We start from the raw sequence: 20084 nt of genomic DNA, 5'->3' as shown, positions 1-20084 counted from the left end.
TGTTGTTTGCTTGTAACGCAGTGCTTACAAAATGGTAAGTTTACCGATTTGAGCCCGGGAATGAGATTACGTTCTACAAGAATCTTCAAGCCTCGTTCTGACATGTGGCCTAGTTTGCAATGCCATATCATCGTCATTTCTTCTTGGCTTGTTGAAGCAATTGATGCCTCTGCCTCTTGCAAAGTATCTCCCATAAGCATGTATAGATTTGCTGCAATCTTTTCTGCTTTTATTACCACAAGAGCTCCTTTAACAACTTTTAAGATCCCACCTTCAATATGGGTCTTACAACCAAATTCATCCAATTGCCCAATCGACAACAAATTCTTCTTCAAGCCTTTCACGTGTCTTACCCCTTGAAGTGAACGAATAGAACCATCAAACATTTTTATTTTGACAGTACCAATTCCAACAATTTCTAAGGCATGATCGGTTCCCATAAACACAGATCCTTCCAAGACAGGTTCATATGTACAAAACTAATCACGATGAGGAGTCATGTGCCATGTTGCTCCTGAATCAACAATCCAAACATCAGTGAGCTGTTTACTGCCTTTAGAACCAATTGTTGCTTCGCCATACAGGATTTCTCCATCATTAGAGGTACTTGCAATACATCCTTGAGAACTTGATCCTTCTGGAACCTTCTCTATACTCTTCTTATTCCAACAATCTTTTTTGAAGTGCCCTCTCTTACCACAATTGTAGCATTTGACCTGCTTCTTATTTTGTGACTTTGGTTTACTTTGACTCCCACTGAAACCACGCTCCATTGATCTCCCTCTTGTCATCAACAAAGCCTCTACTTGTTTTGAGCTTTCTAATCTATCTTCCTTATTCTTGCGCCTAGATTCTTCTTCAAGAACCGCAGCAGCCATGTCATCAAAAGAAAGATAATCAGTCAAAACATTATTAGTTAAGTTAATGATAAGCTGATCATATGAATCTGGTAGACTTTGAAGTAAGAGCTCTGCACGTTCATTTTTCGCTATGGTATATTCCAACGATGAGAGTTGGAAAAATAGCGTATTTAGATTGTTGATGTGATCCGTTGCCGATGTGGATTCACTCATTCGAAAAGTATAAAGTCTTCTCTTCAAGAATATCTTGTTGTGAAGTGACTTGACTTCATATAATTTGGTGAGAGCATCCCAAATTTCCTTTGCTGTCTTTTTCTCTGCTACACTTGATAAAACTGAATCAGCTAGTGCCAAGTGTAAGTTTGCAACAGCATTGTTGTCCATCTCCTTCCATTTTTCATCTGTAATTCCAGTGGGTCTACCTTCAATTGCTGTCACGCAATTGTCTTTTCTCATAATGGCTTTTATCTTCAATTTCCATATGGAAAAATTACTCCCACTGAATTTTGAAATTTCATACTTTGCTGCCATTTTTTTTAAACGGTAACTCGCAGCGGAAAAAAAAATATTAATCAGCAACCTTTGGCTCTGATACCACTGTTAGGTGCCAGACAAATGACACAGCAAAATATAGAGATGAAAAATTAGAAATTTGTATAAAATATGGAAACAATTGAATAACTTTTTTTGAGAATTACAACTTCTCTCTATCACAAGGAGACTACAATAACACTCTCTCTTGACAAAAGGAGAACACACTTCTCTCTATATATATAGAAGAAAACTACTCAAAGAAATATTATGTTATTCTCTTTGGATGACTTGATTGAAATGAATTAAAGAAAAACTCAATTTATATGTGACTCTCTTCAATATGAACCATCCGTCAATTACAGGTATATAATTCTTCTCTTTTTCAACCACTAAAATTCTAAGGTTATAAACTAAGATTGTTTATTTCCTCTCATTTTATTTAGTTATTATTTATTTATATATTTTCTAAAATTAGTTTTACTAATTTTCACAATATAGAGTAGAGATAGGAAACATTAATAAAACAAGAAAAAGAGAAATGGTCATTATATTTGCTTTATTTTTAATACGACTTAATAATAAATTGTTTACACCAATAATTTTCAACTTTTGATTTTATCATAAAAAAGAAAAAAATTCCATGAGACCAAATCATGCTAAAATTTCATTATTATTTTTTCTCAAATTAAACATATCAGAATAAATTAATAATTTAATTAATTTCTTCTGCCTTTCAAATTTTAAACTGAATTTTTCTGAAGTTGTAAAAATCAATAAGTACTTAGTAACAGAGTTCTTCAGCTTCAATAGTTTTCTTGGTTAGCATATAGTATTTTAGAATAATTGGAGCCTTAATCTAACAATTGAGATTAAATATTTTATTTCATTTTGTTAAATGGCGTGCAGGGTAAAACACTTCACTAATTATCATTAGATATATATACACTCTATTTAACCCTTATATACACTCTACTTCTTTATTTATTCTCTCTCTATCTTTTGATAGTGCTAATGAAAAAAAAATATTAATGGTACGTGGTCTTTTAAATAATAATTACCTTTTTACCAAATAAATTTGAAAAGTAGAAACTATTCAAAGAGAATTATATATCATGAGATATTTGTGTAAAACTATTTGGTGAAATTGTGTTGTGTACTCTCATGGACCACCAAAATGCAAGGGAATAGCTTGAATAAACAACTGGTACCTAAACAAAAACTAAATTAAAGAATTAATTCTTTACTTCAATTCTATATGGTATGTAGTACAGTATTCTCTTTTTCATGCCAGCAGCCGCACGTTTTATTTATTCATTTTTGTCATTTCTATATATTTACCATAGTTTCCTTCACTCTTCCTTAGCTAATTCAATATCTTCACCAATCATTTTAAAGTACCATATTTTCATCATCCACATTGAATTGCACATACCAGGTATATTTCAACATACCAGGTAAACAATACGATGGAAATACGTGTTTTTCTCTAATTTAATATCTAATAGCTAGTTAGCCTCCCACGTTCTATATTGACTTATTTTTAAATAGTTTTCGGATATATTCTTTGATTATTTTTCAATATGATATTTAGACACAAAATTTCATTTAAATTAATAATTTGATGCTTTTAATAAGGATATACCAAATTCTATCACGTGGAGTGATTTTTCTAGATAAATTATATTATATTTTAAAATAATTTTTAAAATATATTAATAAGTGTATTGATTTTGTTTTCCAAATTGAGCTCCGTTAGTCGTCAGCCATAGTTTTATTTTATTTTAATTTTTTGTTAACATACACTTCTAAAAAGCGTGCAAAATCTAAAATATAATTCATATGTGCATTTTTTTTTTATTAATTTGTGTGTAAATTTTATGTAAGATAAATACATATTAATTATACTAATGAGAATGTTAAGAGGTCAATATTTTTAGTATAAAAAAGTTGTGTTTAAATACAAGATGAAAATAAATTAAATAAAAAAAAGTTGGGAAGATAAGATTTTTAAATTTGTTTTCATTCTTATCCAATATATATATATATATATATGTCACAAGTGTACCAACACAATGTTTACTTCTGATGAACTGAGAAATTAAACTTGAATAACAAGTTCAAGATTTAGCTAGCCAATTTTATAATAAAATCTTTACGCATGCATGGTTTTTATGAATATTATTGCCTATTCATATAAAGATAATTTTATATAAAAATAATAATTAGATAATTTAATATATTTAATTATTATTTTTACATAAAATATCATTTATATATTAAATAAGAAATATTCAAAATTTATTATTTTTTGTTATCACTTAATTATCAATTTAATTTCTGTAGTCTAATTAATTTTTTTAGTCTAGTACTCAAACAATATAATTTATCCCATATTTTGAACATTAACGACTAAATAATGGATAAAAATAATAAATTATAGTAATCCACTAATATTTTTCTTGTATCATTTCTAACCTTATTTCTTTTTTTTTTTTTTTTCTTTCTTTCTCTTGTGCACATGCATAGATATATGGAGAATGATGTAGCTACAGAGCTTGAAGAAATGCTGAAGAAGGCACAACCTTTGTTTACAACCAAAAGCTGCTGCATCTACAAGGTACCCCATGAGATTCGCCAATCAAACAAGGATGCATATACCCCGGTGATTGTTTCTGTTGGCCCACTTCATCACGGGAATTCTGGGTTGGTATCCATGGAAGGCCAGAAACAATTTTATTCTCAACACATGATTCAAAGATCGGAGGCAAGTTTGAGCGATTTGGTGAGTTGCGTGCAACAGTTGGAACCACAAATTCGTGCATGTTACTCAGAGAAGATCGATCTGACTGCGAATGAGTTGGTGAAGGTGATATTCATAGACTGTTGTTTCATAATTGAGCTTTTTCTCAGAGATTATCAGAAGACTACAGAGGATGATGTTATCTTATCAAAATCGTGGATGCTTACCGGGGTAATGTATGATTTGATATTACTTGAGAATCAGGTTCCTTTGTTTGTTTTTGAGAAGATATACAATCTAGCTTTTGCTTCTCGCATACATGGTGGTAGATTCCCTTCATTTATGTTGCTTGCTGTTATTTATTTTTCATATTTCAACAAAGGAGTGTTAACACCGGCTAGTAGCAGTATAGCACACTTTACTGATCTGTATAGATACTTCATCTTGCCACCATCTCATAAAAGACCTTCAAGGAATCGTGGATCCTTAGTCCTTGGTCACAGTGCATCTGAGTTAGTTGAAGCAGGAGTCAAGTTCCAAGTAAATAAATCAAGTCATGGCTGCATACTTGACTTGGAATTTGAGCATGGTATCCTTAAAATCCCACACATTATAGTCCATGATTCCACTGAACTTTTGTTGAGGAACATTGTGGCTTTGGAACAGTGTCACTATCCTTATGACCACTACATCACTGACTATGTTAGCTTCCTTACTCGACTTGTCAACAGAGACAAGGATGCGGATGTCCTCATCAAAGCTGGAATAATTGAGAGTATGATGAGTGGTAATGACACTTCAGTGGCTAAGCTCTTCAACGATGTTGATAAAAATCTTATAGTGTCAAATGTCAATGCTAATTATCTCAAAATTTGTGATGATTTGAAAGCTTACTATAAGCATCCTTGCCACACTAAAATGGCAACTCTCAGACGCGATTATTTCACCACTCCATGGAAGACAGCGGCTTCCATTGCTGGAATTATATTGCTCCTTCTTACTGTTGTTCAGACCGTATGTTCTATTCTCCAAGTTAAGTGCGATGAGTAGCACTAAGGTTTTACACACTACTTTTACTAGCTACTACATATATATCCTCAAAAAGAGGCTACTTAAATTTGAGGTGTGTTACGTTATTATTGCCAAGACTCCATTACAGATTCTAATTTAATTTGTATTCTTTCATTAATTTAAGGTAAAAACTCAAGGTGAAGTCGACTTCACGTGAAGTTGATATCTGAGAGCCGTTAGATGAAAATTTAGTCAAATCAGTCAAATCATTTAACGGCTCTCAATATCAACTTTACATGAAGTCGACTGCATTTGATTTTCCACCTTAATTTAATTAAGATTGTTGTTAGAGATATAATTATTTATATTGTTTTTTTTTTCGTTTAAACTTTTGAGGTGAATTATATCATGACAATTATTGTAACATATGTGATTATTCTTTTGAGCTTTGTATTGATATTATTGTTGCATCATTCAATTTGGTCAATAATATATAGATGAAAAAGTATAGGTAATTAACAACATTGGTAAACAATGTAAACAATAGATATATTGGATGTTCATTTCATTAGGTGCGCGGATGGTTATTCTAATTTAAAATTTAAGTGAGTAATTTGGAGGTGTAATATATTTTTATTTTATTGATAGTTGTTCATGTTATTCAAGAAAGTCGTTGGTAATTAACACCCAACCAATTAATTACCAACCAACTTTTCATCAATTGGTAATTTTAATTTTTTAAATTATCATTAATTAATGATTATTCAATTTTTTTTTAAAAAAATATATAATTAATAATTATTAATTACAGTTGTTTAATATTGATTGATTAAAAGTTATTTACTTATACTTTTTCATAATAATATTGATAATGAGATTTAGCTAGAAAGAAAAACACTACCAAAGTGATTAGAGAGAAATAAATAAACATGCACTCGTATAGGTAGGGTGGTAGAGATAGGAAAAATATATACATAGTACAAGAAAAAGAGAAGGTCATTATATTTGCTTTATTTACTACGACTTACTAAATTTTTACGCTAAGAATTTTCAAGTTTTCATGTTATTATAAAAAAAAAAAAAAAAAGAAAGAAGAAATCCATGAAATAAAATCATTCTAGCTAAAACGTCATTTATTTTTTCCAAACTTTTCAGGAAAAATTAAAAACCTTAGAGCAAAAATATGAAATGATGATTATGAAATATCAAAAATATTAAAGCAATTACATTCTACATTTTTACTTAAAGATCTTAGAGAGCTAAGTTTTTTTTTTTCCCTAGGAATTGAAGCAATTCATCAATACAAAATTGGACATGCAAGTGAAAGAATATAAGATGAGAAGACACAATATTCAATTCAAAACATCAAAGTTTGAGTTTCTCATTTTATAAACTCATGACTCATCCTTACTTTCTTTAATATGAGACTAATTTCATACACTACTCCTCATATTTGCAACATTAACACTTAGTTTCTGACGGAATATTAGAGTATATGTGAAGAAAGTTAGTCATCACGGTAAGAGTTAGTTATCCATGTTAAGAAAGTTAGTTATCAAGATTTCTGGTATGTAAGTCTTGCATGACAAGCATAGGATATATATACTTGTTATCAATTCACTACGTACTCTCTCATTCTCTTCTTGTTTCTCTTTCTCTCTTCTCTTTAACCTTATTCAATATTCTTATACTAACAATAACCGTTATAGGAATAAAGTAAAGAAAAAACGTAGGTTAAAGAATTAGTACCTAACCAAACTATATTACATTAATAAGGAACATATTCAATTCTTTGCTTCGTTTGCATTCTTTTTTCCTTTTACAAATTATGTATATATAGTTGTTGGCTTCCTTCAATACTTAATCACTATCTTCAATCACTTTTGAAGGCTTTCAGATCTCTAATACTATTCTTTTAATTTGCTTCCTTTCATTCATTTTTTATATGTTTCTCATTGATGAGCCATACCATATGATATATGTACACAGTAATAGTAATACATAGTTATATTTGCTTTTTTACATAGAAGAATTGAATGATGTTTTATCACTTCTTTATTTTTACATCTATTTAAAAACTTTCTTTTAGGTATAAAAGGGAAGTCTTAGATTTTATCTTCTCTTATTTTTTATCAATATTTTTAATATCAAAATTAGGTACATTACTGTGTTGAGGAACCCTATATTACTGAGACAGAGACACTGACTATGTTATGTTATACTCATTGGTCATGTTAGATTCTCTTGGTTAAGAACAAGATCATTCTTAATCTTCACTGCAAGCAGAAATTTATCCTTGGACCACCAAAATGTAAGGGAATAATAGCTTGAATAAACAATAATTGATGCATAAATTAAACAAAAACTAAATTAAAGAACAAATTCTTTACTTCTATATGGTAGTATTTTCTTTTCCGTGCCAGCCTCACATTTTCTTCTCTGTCATTTCTATATATTTACCAGTTTCCTTCACTCCTTCCTTAACTAATTCAATATCTTCATCAATCATTTTAAAGTATCATATTTTCATCATCCCCATTGAATTGAGCATTAATATCACTATCGCTCCCTTGTATCCTTCAACATACCAGGTAATTAAACAATAATACGATTGGAACACTTGTTTTTTTCTAAATCTAATATGTAATAATTAGTAGGGGTGCTAAAGTAGGTTACCTATATGTATAATGCATGCACAAATTTTTAATTTTATGTATTTGTATTCAAGTTCTGTATACTGATTTATTATTTATATATGTATGCTGTGTTGGTTAAGTATTGGTCAAAATTTATCAGATTTGTAAACATAATGTATACCTTTTCTGACAATACCGATTATACCTCTTTTTCCTTCTGATCATAGAAATTGAACTATACTAACTGTTAAAGTAATTAACTTGTAGACAAAGGGTTGGCTTTTATCAATCATTATCGGTTCTTACCTTTCTTTCAATCTGGTGGTTATATTATCATGCATGCATGTGAATAGATATATATATATGGAGAATGATGTAGCTAAAGAGGTTGAAGCAATGCTGGAGAAGGCACAACCTTTGTTTACAACCGAAAGCTGCTGCATCTATAAAGTGCCCCACCCAATCCGCCAATCAAGCGAAGATGCATACACCCCAGTGCTTGTTTCAATTGGCCCTCTGCATCACGGAAATTCTAGACTGGTAACCATGGAAGGGCACAAACAGTTTTATTGTCAACATTTCATTCAAAGATCGGAAGCAAGTTTGTCCGATTTGGTGAGTTGCGTGAAACAATTGGAACCTCAAATTCGTGCATGTTACTCGGAGAAAATCGAACTCACAGTAGATGAATTGGTGAAGGTGATATTCATAGACTGTTGCTTCGTAATTGATCTTTTTCTCAGAGATTATGAGCGGACAACAGAGGATGATGTTATCTTCTCAAAAGATTGGGTTTGGAATCGGGTAAGCGATGATTTGATATTACTTGAAAATCAGGTTCCTTTGTTTGTTGTTGAGAAAATATACAATCTAGCTTTTGCTTCTCACTTACATGGTGGTGGATTCCCTTCATTTATGTGGATTCCCTTCATTTATGCTAACAGTATAGAACACTTCACTGATCTGCTTAGATACTTCAACTTGCCACCATCTCATACAACAACACCACTTTTAAGGGAACCCAAAGCGTTAGTTCTTGGTCACAGTGCATCTGAGTTAGTTGAAGCAGGAGTCAAATTCCAAGTAACAAATAAACCAAGTCATAGACACCAAAAGAATAAATCAAGTCATGGACACCAAAAAGATGAATCAAGTCATGGCTGCATGCTAGACTTGAAATTTGAACGTGGTACTCTTAATATTCCACATATTGAAGCGGATGATGCGACTGAAATTTTCTTGAGGAACATTGTGGCTTTGGAGCAGTGTCACTATCCTAAAGAACACTACATCCTTGATTATGTTATATTCCTTGGTCACCTGATGAAAACAAACAAGGATGCTGGTGTCCTAATCAAAGCTGGAATAATCGGTTGCATATTTGGTGGTGATTATGAAAGTAAAGTGGCTAACCTATTCGGTGGTGTTGGGAAGAATACTGTGGTGTCAACGACTAGTGCTTGTTATCTCAAGTTTTGTAATGATTTGGATGACTACTGTATTCATCCATGGCACAGTCTAATGGCAACTCTGAGGCGCGATTATTTCACCTCTCCATGGAAGACAGCAGCTTCCTTTGGTGGAATTGTGCTGCTAATTCTCACTGTTATTCAAACCGTATGTTCTCTTCGCCAAGTTTAATGGTAGTAGGTTTGAGGTTTATGTGTTTAAATAATGTAGACATCCACAATTCACTAAGAAGGTGTGGATTACTGCAAGTGCTGCTAATAATATAGTGGTATATATAGTTGCTTCAATGTTATGTTATTTGTATGTGCTACTATTTTGAACTTTTGAATTGATATTGTTTCTTCCATTGTTCTAATTGGGTTCCATTTTGTCAACATATAACCAGTTTCAGTATTATTGCATGAGAAGACAGAAGCTTTACAATCTAATGCATGCTAATATGTCCAAATTAAAGTTGCAATAAGTTGGATGCTATATACATAGATCCATGCAACGCTCTGCCTGTAAGTTGATAAGGACTGCTAATAATAGGTACTCTAATTCGTGATAATTTAGACACAAAATTCTACTTTTGGTTATGGAAATTAAGATATACACACAAAATTATTTTATTTTTAGAGATAGAAAATTTATTCTATAGTTTCAATACTGCAAAAGAAAATTGGCGACAAATTTAAAAATATTGTCCTATCCTTATTCTTCTTATTTAATTAATTACTTTATTTATCTTTGCATGTATTTCTTTTTCAAAGACAGAATCCAAACACACTCTAAAAATTAGGAATATACTGAAATAAAGTAAAAGAATAACTTACATTAAGAAGTAGTAACCAGAAAACTATATTCAATTCTTTCCTTCGTTATATAAAGTTATCAATTTCCTTCAATAATAACGATCTGCAACCATGATCCATATTGAGTCCCACCCCTTGTTTTCGATTTTCAAGAAGAAGATGGTAAAAGCAGAACGTGACCAAAATGCTTCTTTCAATTGGACCTCTTAGCATGGAACCACAAGGTATTGTTAGACATAGAAGCTAAGATAGATATTTATAATTAATACTCTACATTTATAAAGTAATTAAATATCATCTCACACTATTAAAAAATATTAGTGATGGCTAATTGATGATTACAAATCACAAAATGTACTGATCTTATAGCACTACTGATCATTATAATTAGATTTTATTCTTTAGCCAAATAGATAATAGGAGAGGTGGGTTCTCACATTCAGATTACAATGATATATAGAATACATAGAACACATATTACAACCCCAAAAAAAAAAAAGAAAAAAAAAGGAACACGCTCTCCCTCTCAGATAAAAATTTAAATTAATACTTATTATTTTATAGTAAAAAAAATTGTAAGTATTAATTTGAATATATGATAAAAGAATCAAGCCTCGCATTTTCTAAAATAGAAATTCTAATAGCTGTTATAAGTCCAAGATAATCCTTATCTCAAACCATAACAAGATGTATTTTAGTGTTGTTGCATGAGACAAGTTTTTCCCATATTATATTCATTCTAACGAAAATTTGTAACCTTTATTGACTTGGGTCAACTCATGAAGTCAAGCTATTCTTATTGAATATTAGTATATTACATAGGATGCTTCCTCTTCAATAATTGGAAAGGCCTGTTGCTTTTGATCTTACTTTTACTTTCCTTTCTTGTGCCTAGCTAGCTTCCACCCAATATGCATTGTTTTGGTTTAAGCACTAAGCAAATTTCAGCCACACTATCTTTCACTTCCTGCTGGTAGCTAGAAATTATTATCGAAGGATCATCACACTTTGAGGCTGCAACATCTTACTGTGAGTTAAATTCCACATATCTCATTCTTACTTAATTAGCTCTATATTCTTCATTTCTAATATTTATTTACTATTGGAACAATGATTGTGCTGTGAAAATCTACTCTCTTAGCCATATTTTTTTTTAATCTTTCATATTAGTGAAAAGTAAGATCTACTGCGATGAGGTTGGTATTTAAGAATTTGATTATATTAACACGGAGTTAATAATTCGAGTGACAGTGGAATGTTTACAGTTCAAGAAATTAGAAAAAACCTCGTGTGTGTGTTCTCTTGCTAAAAAAAAAAAAACTCGATTATAGAAGATAACTTTTTGTCAACGATAAATTTTGAAAAATCCTCTGTTTCACTACCTTAAGTTTTCTAACTAGTTATCACAAATTTCTTTTTCTTTTTTATTTTTTCTTTCTGAACATAGAAATAGAAATTGAACTTGAATAAGTGAAAGATATATTAATGTTGCAAGTGTGAAAAGTGCATGAAATTAGTCCCACGTCAAAGAAAATAAGGAAGAGTGAGCAGTTTATAAGATGAGAGACCATTAATTTATTATTTTAAGATTTTGAGTTGGATGTGGTATCTTCTCATCTTATGTTATCTCACTTAATTCTTCTTCAAAATTTCTCCGGTGGTTGAGAGCTCTCCAGGGGCGCTCAACAAGATATAGCTAGCTAATTTTGTCCATAACATGTATACAAAAGGTTCATGCATGGCTTTCATCAAGTATTATCATTTCTAACCTTTCTTTTACTAATCAAACCTCTCTCCCTTCCTTAATATACCTCTTTGAGGTGTCTTTTGCGAGATGATTTAGAGATCCTCCTCCTGCGAATCCTCCATTTATCATATGAACATGTCTGTCAGGGGTGTGAGGTGGACGTTCAACTCGTCCGACCTCTTCGGTGTGAGGTGGACGTTCAACTCGTCCGACCTCTTCAGTGTGAGGTGGACGTTCAACTCGCCCGACCTCTTTGGTTTGAGGTGGACGTTCAACTTGTCCGACCTCTTCGGTGTAAGGTGGACGTTTAACTCGTCCGACCTCTTCGTCCCTTCTTCTTTTTCTTGGTTTATCCACTTTATTGGCTAAGTACCAATCTAATCGCCCTTCTCTTGCCAATTTCTCTATGACATTCTTTAGGTCGAAACACTCGTTCGTAGGATGTCCGTATATTCGGTGGTATTCACAGTATTCTGTCTGATTTCCTCCTCCTTTCTTACTTTTGAGTGGGCGAGGTGGTGGGATCTTCTCGGTATGGCATACTTCTCGCTAAACATCCACAAGAGACACTCGAAGAGGGGTGTAATTGTGGTATTTTGTAGGCTTCTCACCGAGTTGATCTTCTTTTTTCTTGGACTCTTTATCCTTGTCCCGTGGTGGGTTAGGAGAATTCGGTTTTTGAGCTCTCTCATAGTCGATAGTTCTCCTCCATGTTGATATATTTTTCCGTCCTTTCTTGAACCTCGTTTAGAGATGTTGGGTACTTCTTGGATATTGAGTAGCTGAAAGGTCCTTCTCTTAGGCCATTGATGAGTCCCATGATGGCCGCTTCTGTTGGAAGACTTTGTATGTCAAGACATGCTTTGTTGAATCTTTTCATGTAGTTGCGAAAACTCTCCCGATCTCCTTGCTTGATCCCTAATAAGCTTGGAGCGTGTTTGGCTTTGTCCTTCTGGATGAAAAATCTGGCAAGAAATTTCTTAGCTAGGTCATCAAAACTTGTGATGGATCTAGGGGGTAAAGTGTCAAACCACTTAATTGCTGTCTTTGTTAGGGTTGTTGGGAAGGCTTTGCATCGAATAGCGTCTGAGACGTCGGTGAGATATATTCTGCTTCTGAAATTGCTGAGATGATGGCTTGGATCCGATGTGCCGTCGTACGGAGTCATGTCGGGAGCTTTGAAATATTTTGGGACTTTGGCCTTTATGATCTCTTTGGTGAATGGGTCTTGATCTTTGTGGGAGCTATCTTCGGGATCAGGCCAGATGGTTTTTGTTTTAAGGTCGGCTTCGAGCTTTAAGAGCTTGTCCTCTAACTCTCGATGTCGCCTAATTTCTCTTCGAAGGTCCCTCTCAGCTTCCCGTTGAAACTCGGTCTCTTTTTCGAGCTGTTTGAGGCGATCTTGTTGAGCTTGAAGTGCCTCCATAATTTCTGTACTTGGCGAGTTTTTGTCTTTATTTGGTTGAGATGCATCTTTTGGTGTGGTGTCCGCGTTCTTATGCGGCATCCTGTTCTCTAGATCAGAGTCGTGGTCGTGGTCAAGGTTGTCCGCCATGATGATGGGATGACTTCCAGGTCCCCGGCAACGGCACCAATGTTCCGAGGGTTACCTGAAACTGTAGGTCAATCTCGGACGAGATCTTCTGTGCTGGTCGGAGTGGACGTGTCCGACTTGTGGATGGTGACCGGAGCTGTCGTGTCCGACTTGTTGGACGGGGTGTGCTGCTGATCCTTCGTCACCGGAGGGTGGTGGTACCTGCAAGGGACTCCGATGCTTAAGTTAGCATGGATTTTTAGCAGGTTATTAGTAGAATCAGAGTATGAGTTATACCTGGGTGCTCCAGTGTATTTATAATAGTGTGGAGTGACCTTTCTGGAGATAAGATAGTTATCTTATCTTATCTTTGAGTGAAGTCATCTTATCTTTAAGGGGAATCGCCTTTATCTTTCTGGGTTTTTGACTGCCTTTAGATTGGGCTGTATTCCTTCGTTTGGGCCTACTTTGGGCTCCTCTGGCGATTTGGCCGAGCTCTTTGAGAAGAGGTCGGTAATGAGCCAACCTTCCAAGAGGTCGGTCATGGGCCAACCTTCCAAGAGGTCGGCCAACCCGGTCCATTATAACTCGAACCGATGCATGAATAGAAATGAAAATCACCTTTAACTTCTGACTTCTTCTTGATACAGATTGATGTGGGTGATTAGACTTCAACCTTGTGCTTAACCTTCTTTTTCTTGCTTCTTTAGTGAATAGTTTAGGGAATAAGCTTTCTCGCACTTCTGTGATTTCTGACCAAGATGAAAAGTGAACATTACTTTTGGTAAAAGCAAATGAGAGGGATCAGCTTGGAGTGATGGATACAGGCTTGGATTATTATTTGAACTTTTATTTGAGCTTCGTAATGAAGATTATTATTATTGCATTGCCTTTATTTTGTCAATAATATATAATAAGCAAATGTTATTCGTACATTCAAATTACTTACTAAAATCAGTAATAAATGTATTTATGTATAAATATATATGTAATTTAAGTTATTTTAATATGTATTTATATTTCAACATGTATTTTATACTAATAACTAATTTTAATAGCGCCAATGAATTATAACTCAAATGGTATAGTCTCCTTACATTCAGCTAAGAGGTCGCAAATTTGAGTCTCTCTATTTTTGATAAAAAAAAAAAAAAAAACTAATTTTAGTATATATATATATAATAATATAGTCTTATATAATAATATTAAGATTTAATTAGCTAGAAAACATGTTATTGCTTTGTTTTTGACGTTGGATTCAAATAGGTGAATATTATTGAATGATTTGTATCCTAATTAATAATTAAATTATAAATTAATCTCTAAATCGCTTGTTATTCCAATAATTATTCACTTTTTTAAGTTTTGGACAATCTCTTCTCTTGAATAACTATTAATAATTGTCTATTTTATAAATAGTTAAATATTACCATGCATTATTTAAATATAACTAACTAGAATAAAACAAGTCAGTTATAGCATATACGAAGATGATGGAAAATGTTTTTTTTTTTTTTTACATAAAATCTTGCTTCGAGTATATATAATAAAAATATTAGCTTAAAATAATTGACTTGAGATTAAATAAATACATTAGATAAAATTAATTATACAATTTGAGTTTTGTGCATAAAAAGCTAGAACAAAATATTTGTTCGGAGAATCAATCAAATGAGAGAACATAAGATAAGAAGACACTACATTTAAATCAAAATTTTAAGATAATAAGTTAGTGGATCTTTTAACTTATAAATTCCTCACTCTTTTTTGTTTTCTTTGATGTGAGACTAATTTCATACACTTTTCACACTTGCAACATTAACAATACTCACTTGAAAATAGAAGAAAAAAAAAACCGAGTACTTATAAAGTGACAGGATATTATAGCATGATATATGTAAGAGCCAGTATAATAGAAATGAACATAATCAACATTGCCAAGTGTCAACAGTTTGACAATCTAAGATAGACATAATCAACATCTTTTTTTTTTACATCTGTTAAATTATTATAAATCATTATTCCTTGGTTGCGTCTCATATTTTTTTTTATAATATATTATATTTTTTATTACTTCTTTATATCCACTTATAATAAGTGTTTAAAAATAATTCAGTGGGAAAATAAATTTACAATAAATTTAATTATAAATTTCGACATAATTAATTAATAATCCAAAATCCAAATTTTGACATTCTTAATTAAATTATAAAATTGATAACTGAGAGTTTTTAGATATAACAATTTAGTCAAATCTATCAAATTATTTAATAACTTTTAATTATCAACTTAATTACAAGTGATGAATTTCTACTATATTTATTTGTTAGTAAAAATACTTTCTTGGAAGAAGAAAGTATCGGCGTATTAGAGCCTTGAAGTTTAGGAAGAGGAGAAGATTCAATGGTGGTCGCATGAGTAGCAGAAGTACAATTAGAAGTTTAGAACAAGTGTTCGAGAAGAAAAAGTAGAGAACACCAATTGGCCTTTTTTATTTTTAAATACTCTAAAGTCTAAATTCTATATTCTTACGGAAGGTTTGTGCTTTTTTCTTTTAAATTTATTATTATTATTATTATTATTATTATTACTAAAATAAATACTTAACTTCTAATCCTTTAATATTAGTGAAAAGTAAGATATATGGTGATGATGAGGTTGGTATTTAAGAATTTGATTAATATGGAGTTAATAATTTGAGTGACAGTAGTGGAATGTTTACCGTTCAAGAAAAAAAAAAAATCGTGTGTGTGTTTTCTTGTTTAAAAAAAAAAAAGAAAAAGCTGAAATATTGGTAAGAATATTAAACTAACTTCTTAATCTTTAGAAGAACTTAAACGATAATAAATATAAGACGTAAATTATATTCCACTCAACTACATTTAACAAGGAGGATACATGCATGAAATTATTTATATTAATAAGAAAAAGGAAGCTTTTATAAATTAGGCAATATAGAACTTTTAAGAAGAATAAAGTTTGCTGTACTAAACAATAATTTATTTTAATATATATTTTATATTAACAGTTAATTTTAGTGTTTAAATTTAATATTCTCCTAGTATGGTTAGATTTTATATATGATGAAACGTGATATGCATGTTTCAATCATTAATTCTTTGCCACTAAAAATATTTTGTCCATTAGCTATTAATGAAATAATAAATGATTGTCTAGGTTAGGTATATGGGTATAGTAGCAAGTTTAAAGTTAATGGTTCTCATTGTGTGAGCTCACTTGTTGGCTGTTGCAATACACAACACAAACGCAAAACACAAAGGAATACGATAACAGCATAACATAAAATATTAAAAATAAGACCCAAAAAATAAAACATAAAAATTAACATTTTATATTTTATTTAAAAATTTTGAAAAGAAAAATAAAATAATAAAAAAGATAATTATAAAAAATTAATAAAAATAATAAAAAACAAAAATAAATTATATCTTTTATTATTATTTTTATATTTTTTTATTAAAATAAATACAAAATATATTAATTTAATATTTTTAGACATAATATTTCTATTTATATCTAATCTGCTAAACACATTTTTATATTTTAATATTTTTGTGCCGATAAACAATCACAACCCAAAAGATAACTTTTCATTCTTGATTTAGCCCCTTTCACTTTTAGTTATTACTTGACCACATGGTTAGCGAACCAGGCAGCTATTCACCTCGTTAGACGGTAGTTATGACCCACTTTTAATTCCTAGCCCAATTGCCAGAACGGAGACACAGTATATAGTACCTTCAAAACATTAATGGGTGGGATAGAATTCACCTAAATATTAATTCAATTCAACAATGTTAGGTAACCAAAAAATTTTGTATAGCTTGGGTCAACTCATGATTTCAAGTCGTCTCGATTGCAAAGGATCCTTCCGTTTGCTTTTAGTATTTGCTTATATAAACCAATACTTTCAGTGCCAAGCTTCCATCCAATACATACTTCCTATTGAAAGAAAGAATTTGGTATAGTCACTAATAAGCAAATTCAGGCACACTATCTTTCACTTTCTGGTGGCCAAAATTATAGAAGGATCATCACAGTGTGAGGCTGCAGCATCTTGCTGTGAGTAAAATTGCACCTATCACTTTCTTACTAAGTTCTATACTACTGTTCATGTCTAATATTTATTTATTTATTTATTTATTATTTTGAAGCAATGGTTGTGCTGTTAAATCTACTGTCTTAGCAATATGTTCTCTTTTAACCTTTCATAGAGTTATCATCTTAATATTAGTGAAAAGTAAGATTCGGGGTGACGAGAAGTATAGGAAAACAACCAATTTTTTTTAACAATCTAAAAAATAAGTTAAAAAAAAGGTTAATTTTAATTTTAAAAATTAAATTTTAAATTAATTAGATATAATATTTATTTTGAATTTGGCTTTTATTTATGTTTCATCTGTCAAATACAATTTTATATTTTAGTATTTTTGTGCTTATAAACAAATACAATCCAAAAGATAACAAGGCAATTCAAAGCTTTTAAATAGTAATTTATGAGTACAATTTTTATTATGATACAGTGAAGATAATATATATACCTAAAAATAATAAAAGTCTATGTGACAAGTAATATGTACTAGAGGTTGATTATACTTTTTAGTATTTATTAGATATTATAAATTGTGTAAGAAAAATATTTTATTTTGATATATTATATTTAATTATCGTTAAACATAGACATATTTTAAAATATTGATTTTAAATTTTTTCTACGTAAAATATTAGTGTTATTTTTTTAATCTATTTTAATGGTATATTAATTTGGTCACCTTTTACGTAAGTTATTTATTTCGTTTCAGTTCCGATGCAAATTATTCCTTAATAATAAAATTATTATAATTAAAATTTTATCCTTTTATCATGTAGAGATAATAGAAAAATAGTAGAAAACTAACACTTTTAGTAAAATAAAATAGAAAATTAATTATTATTGATTTAAATACAAGACAAAAGTAAAAAAAATCATTAGATATGGCTAAAATTTCAATTTGATTCGCACTAAAATCATTGGATTCAATATCCGTAATTTTTAACTTGGATCCATCCGCAAATGTGCGAATTGGATATCAGATATATTCGCAAAATACAAAAATATTTTTAAAAACTTATTTTTATTAAAAAAGTATCAATAAAATTCACTTTTCTATTCTTTTAAATATGTTTACTTTTAAAATAATATTAAACATATTTTTTTAAAATAATAAATTAAAATAATATAACATATATGATAATTATTAGTTGAAATAAAATATAAAAAAATATTTATTTTTTATTTTTTTAAATTAATTAGTGATTATTCAAATTTTATTTTTTTAAAATATAAAATTAATAATTATTAATTGTAGTTGTTTAACATTGATTGATTAGAAGTTGTTTACTTATACTTTTTCGTAATAATATTGATAATGAGATTTAGCTAGAAAGCAATACACTACCAAAGTGATTAGAGAGAAATAAATAAACATGCACTCATGTAGGTAGGGTGGTAGAGATAGGAAAAATACATAGAGCAGGAAAAAGAGAAGGTCATTAATTCATTATATTTGCTTTATTTACTACGACTAAATAAATTTTTACGCTAAGAATTTTCAAGTTTTCATGTTATCATCAAAAAGAAAAAAAAATCCATGAAATGAAATCATGCTAGCTAAAACCTTAAAAACCTTAGAACAAAAATATGAAATGATGATTATGAAATATCAAAAATATTATAGTATATGTGAAGAAAGTTAGTTATCACAGTAAGAGTTAATTAGTTATCCATGTTAAGAAAGGTAGTTATCAAGATTTCTGGTATGTAAGTCTTGCATGACAAGCATAGGATATATATACTTGTAGCATACAGAGCATAATGCACACAGAGAACTCATTTCAATTCTTTCTCTCTTCTCTTCAACCTTATTCAACATTCCTATACTAACAATAACCGTTATAGGAATAAAGTAAAGAAAAAACGTAGGTTAAAGAATTAGTACCTGTACCTAACCAAACTATATTACATTAATAAGGAATATGATCCAATCAGTGGCTAAGAGAATAGGGTTGAATTTTAGTCCCTTTTTTGTTGAGTAATATTTGTTGTTTTATAGAATGTTTCAGGAGAATTTTCTGCGTTTTGTCTCATAATTAGATACGAGATATTTTTTTAATTTTGTCTCCTTAACAACAGAAACTGAAATGGAGTAGAAGAGAAAGAGATAATCACACCAAGAAGTATCCTGGTTCAGCTGCTAAGTGCAATGCAACCTACGTCCAGTCTCCATCACAACAATGATAGAATTTCACTATAATCAAACAGATTACATACACCAATTCTTCCCTAAAAACTACCCATTCCTATATGGGACAAGTCCAGAATCTATCCCCAATCCTGAACTTGACTTGGTCACCTACCAAGCTTTCAACTCCTAAGTGCTAACCCAACTTGCAAGGGGATTCCCACAGAATCATGATACACAACACATAGATGTACAAAGGACCTCTAAGACACCTATGACTTTTTCTTTAATTTTGTACACTCTGCCTTTTTTCACTCACTGACTTTTTCTTACAAACCTTACACCGTTTGCCTTTTTCACCATGAGACTCAGAGAGACAAAACTACAGAAAATACAAAATGAAACATATTAAAGGAGAAGAACTTCTGTTAGCTTGGGTAGCTATAAGAACTCTGTGCTTACTCTCCTTGTCTCAAGTCTTGGCTGTTCACCTTTATTATAGAAGGGGAAGCTTCC

At 30.8% G+C, this 20084-nt stretch overlaps 2 protein-coding genes across 2 annotated transcripts; both read left to right on the top strand.

The window, feature by feature from the left end:
* Window positions 1-3924: 3924 nt before the first annotated feature.
* Window positions 3925-5184, top strand: LOC112762553 (UPF0481 protein At3g47200). Its single transcript, XM_029294211.1, has one exon. The coding sequence runs from the start codon at window positions 3925-3927 to the stop codon at window positions 5182-5184; it is 1260 nt and encodes a 419-aa protein (XP_029150044.1).
* Window positions 5185-8144: 2960 nt separating this feature from the next.
* On the top strand, window positions 8145-9422 carry LOC112762413 (UPF0481 protein At3g47200). Its single transcript, XM_029294210.1, has one exon. It carries the CDS (start codon window positions 8145-8147, stop codon window positions 9420-9422), a length of 1278 nt encoding a protein of 425 aa, XP_029150043.1.
* The last annotated feature ends 10662 nt before the right edge of the window (window positions 9423-20084 follow it).

This window comes from Arachis hypogaea, chromosome 17 (assembly GCF_003086295.3).
Source record: "Arachis hypogaea cultivar Tifrunner chromosome 17, arahy.Tifrunner.gnm2.J5K5, whole genome shotgun sequence".
Lineage (NCBI taxonomy): Eukaryota > Viridiplantae > Streptophyta > Magnoliopsida > Fabales > Fabaceae > Arachis > Arachis hypogaea.
This window is presented reverse-complemented; position numbering and strand designations above follow the sequence as displayed.

What these genes read in the sequence shown, in the direction of transcription:
- LOC112762553 (XM_029294211.1), top strand. Translation starts at nt 3,925, where the DNA reads ATGGAGAATGATGTAGCTACAGAGCTTGAAGAAATGCTGAAGAAGGCA.
- LOC112762413 (XM_029294210.1), top strand. Translation starts at nt 8,145, where the DNA reads ATGGAGAATGATGTAGCTAAAGAGGTTGAAGCAATGCTGGAGAAGGCA.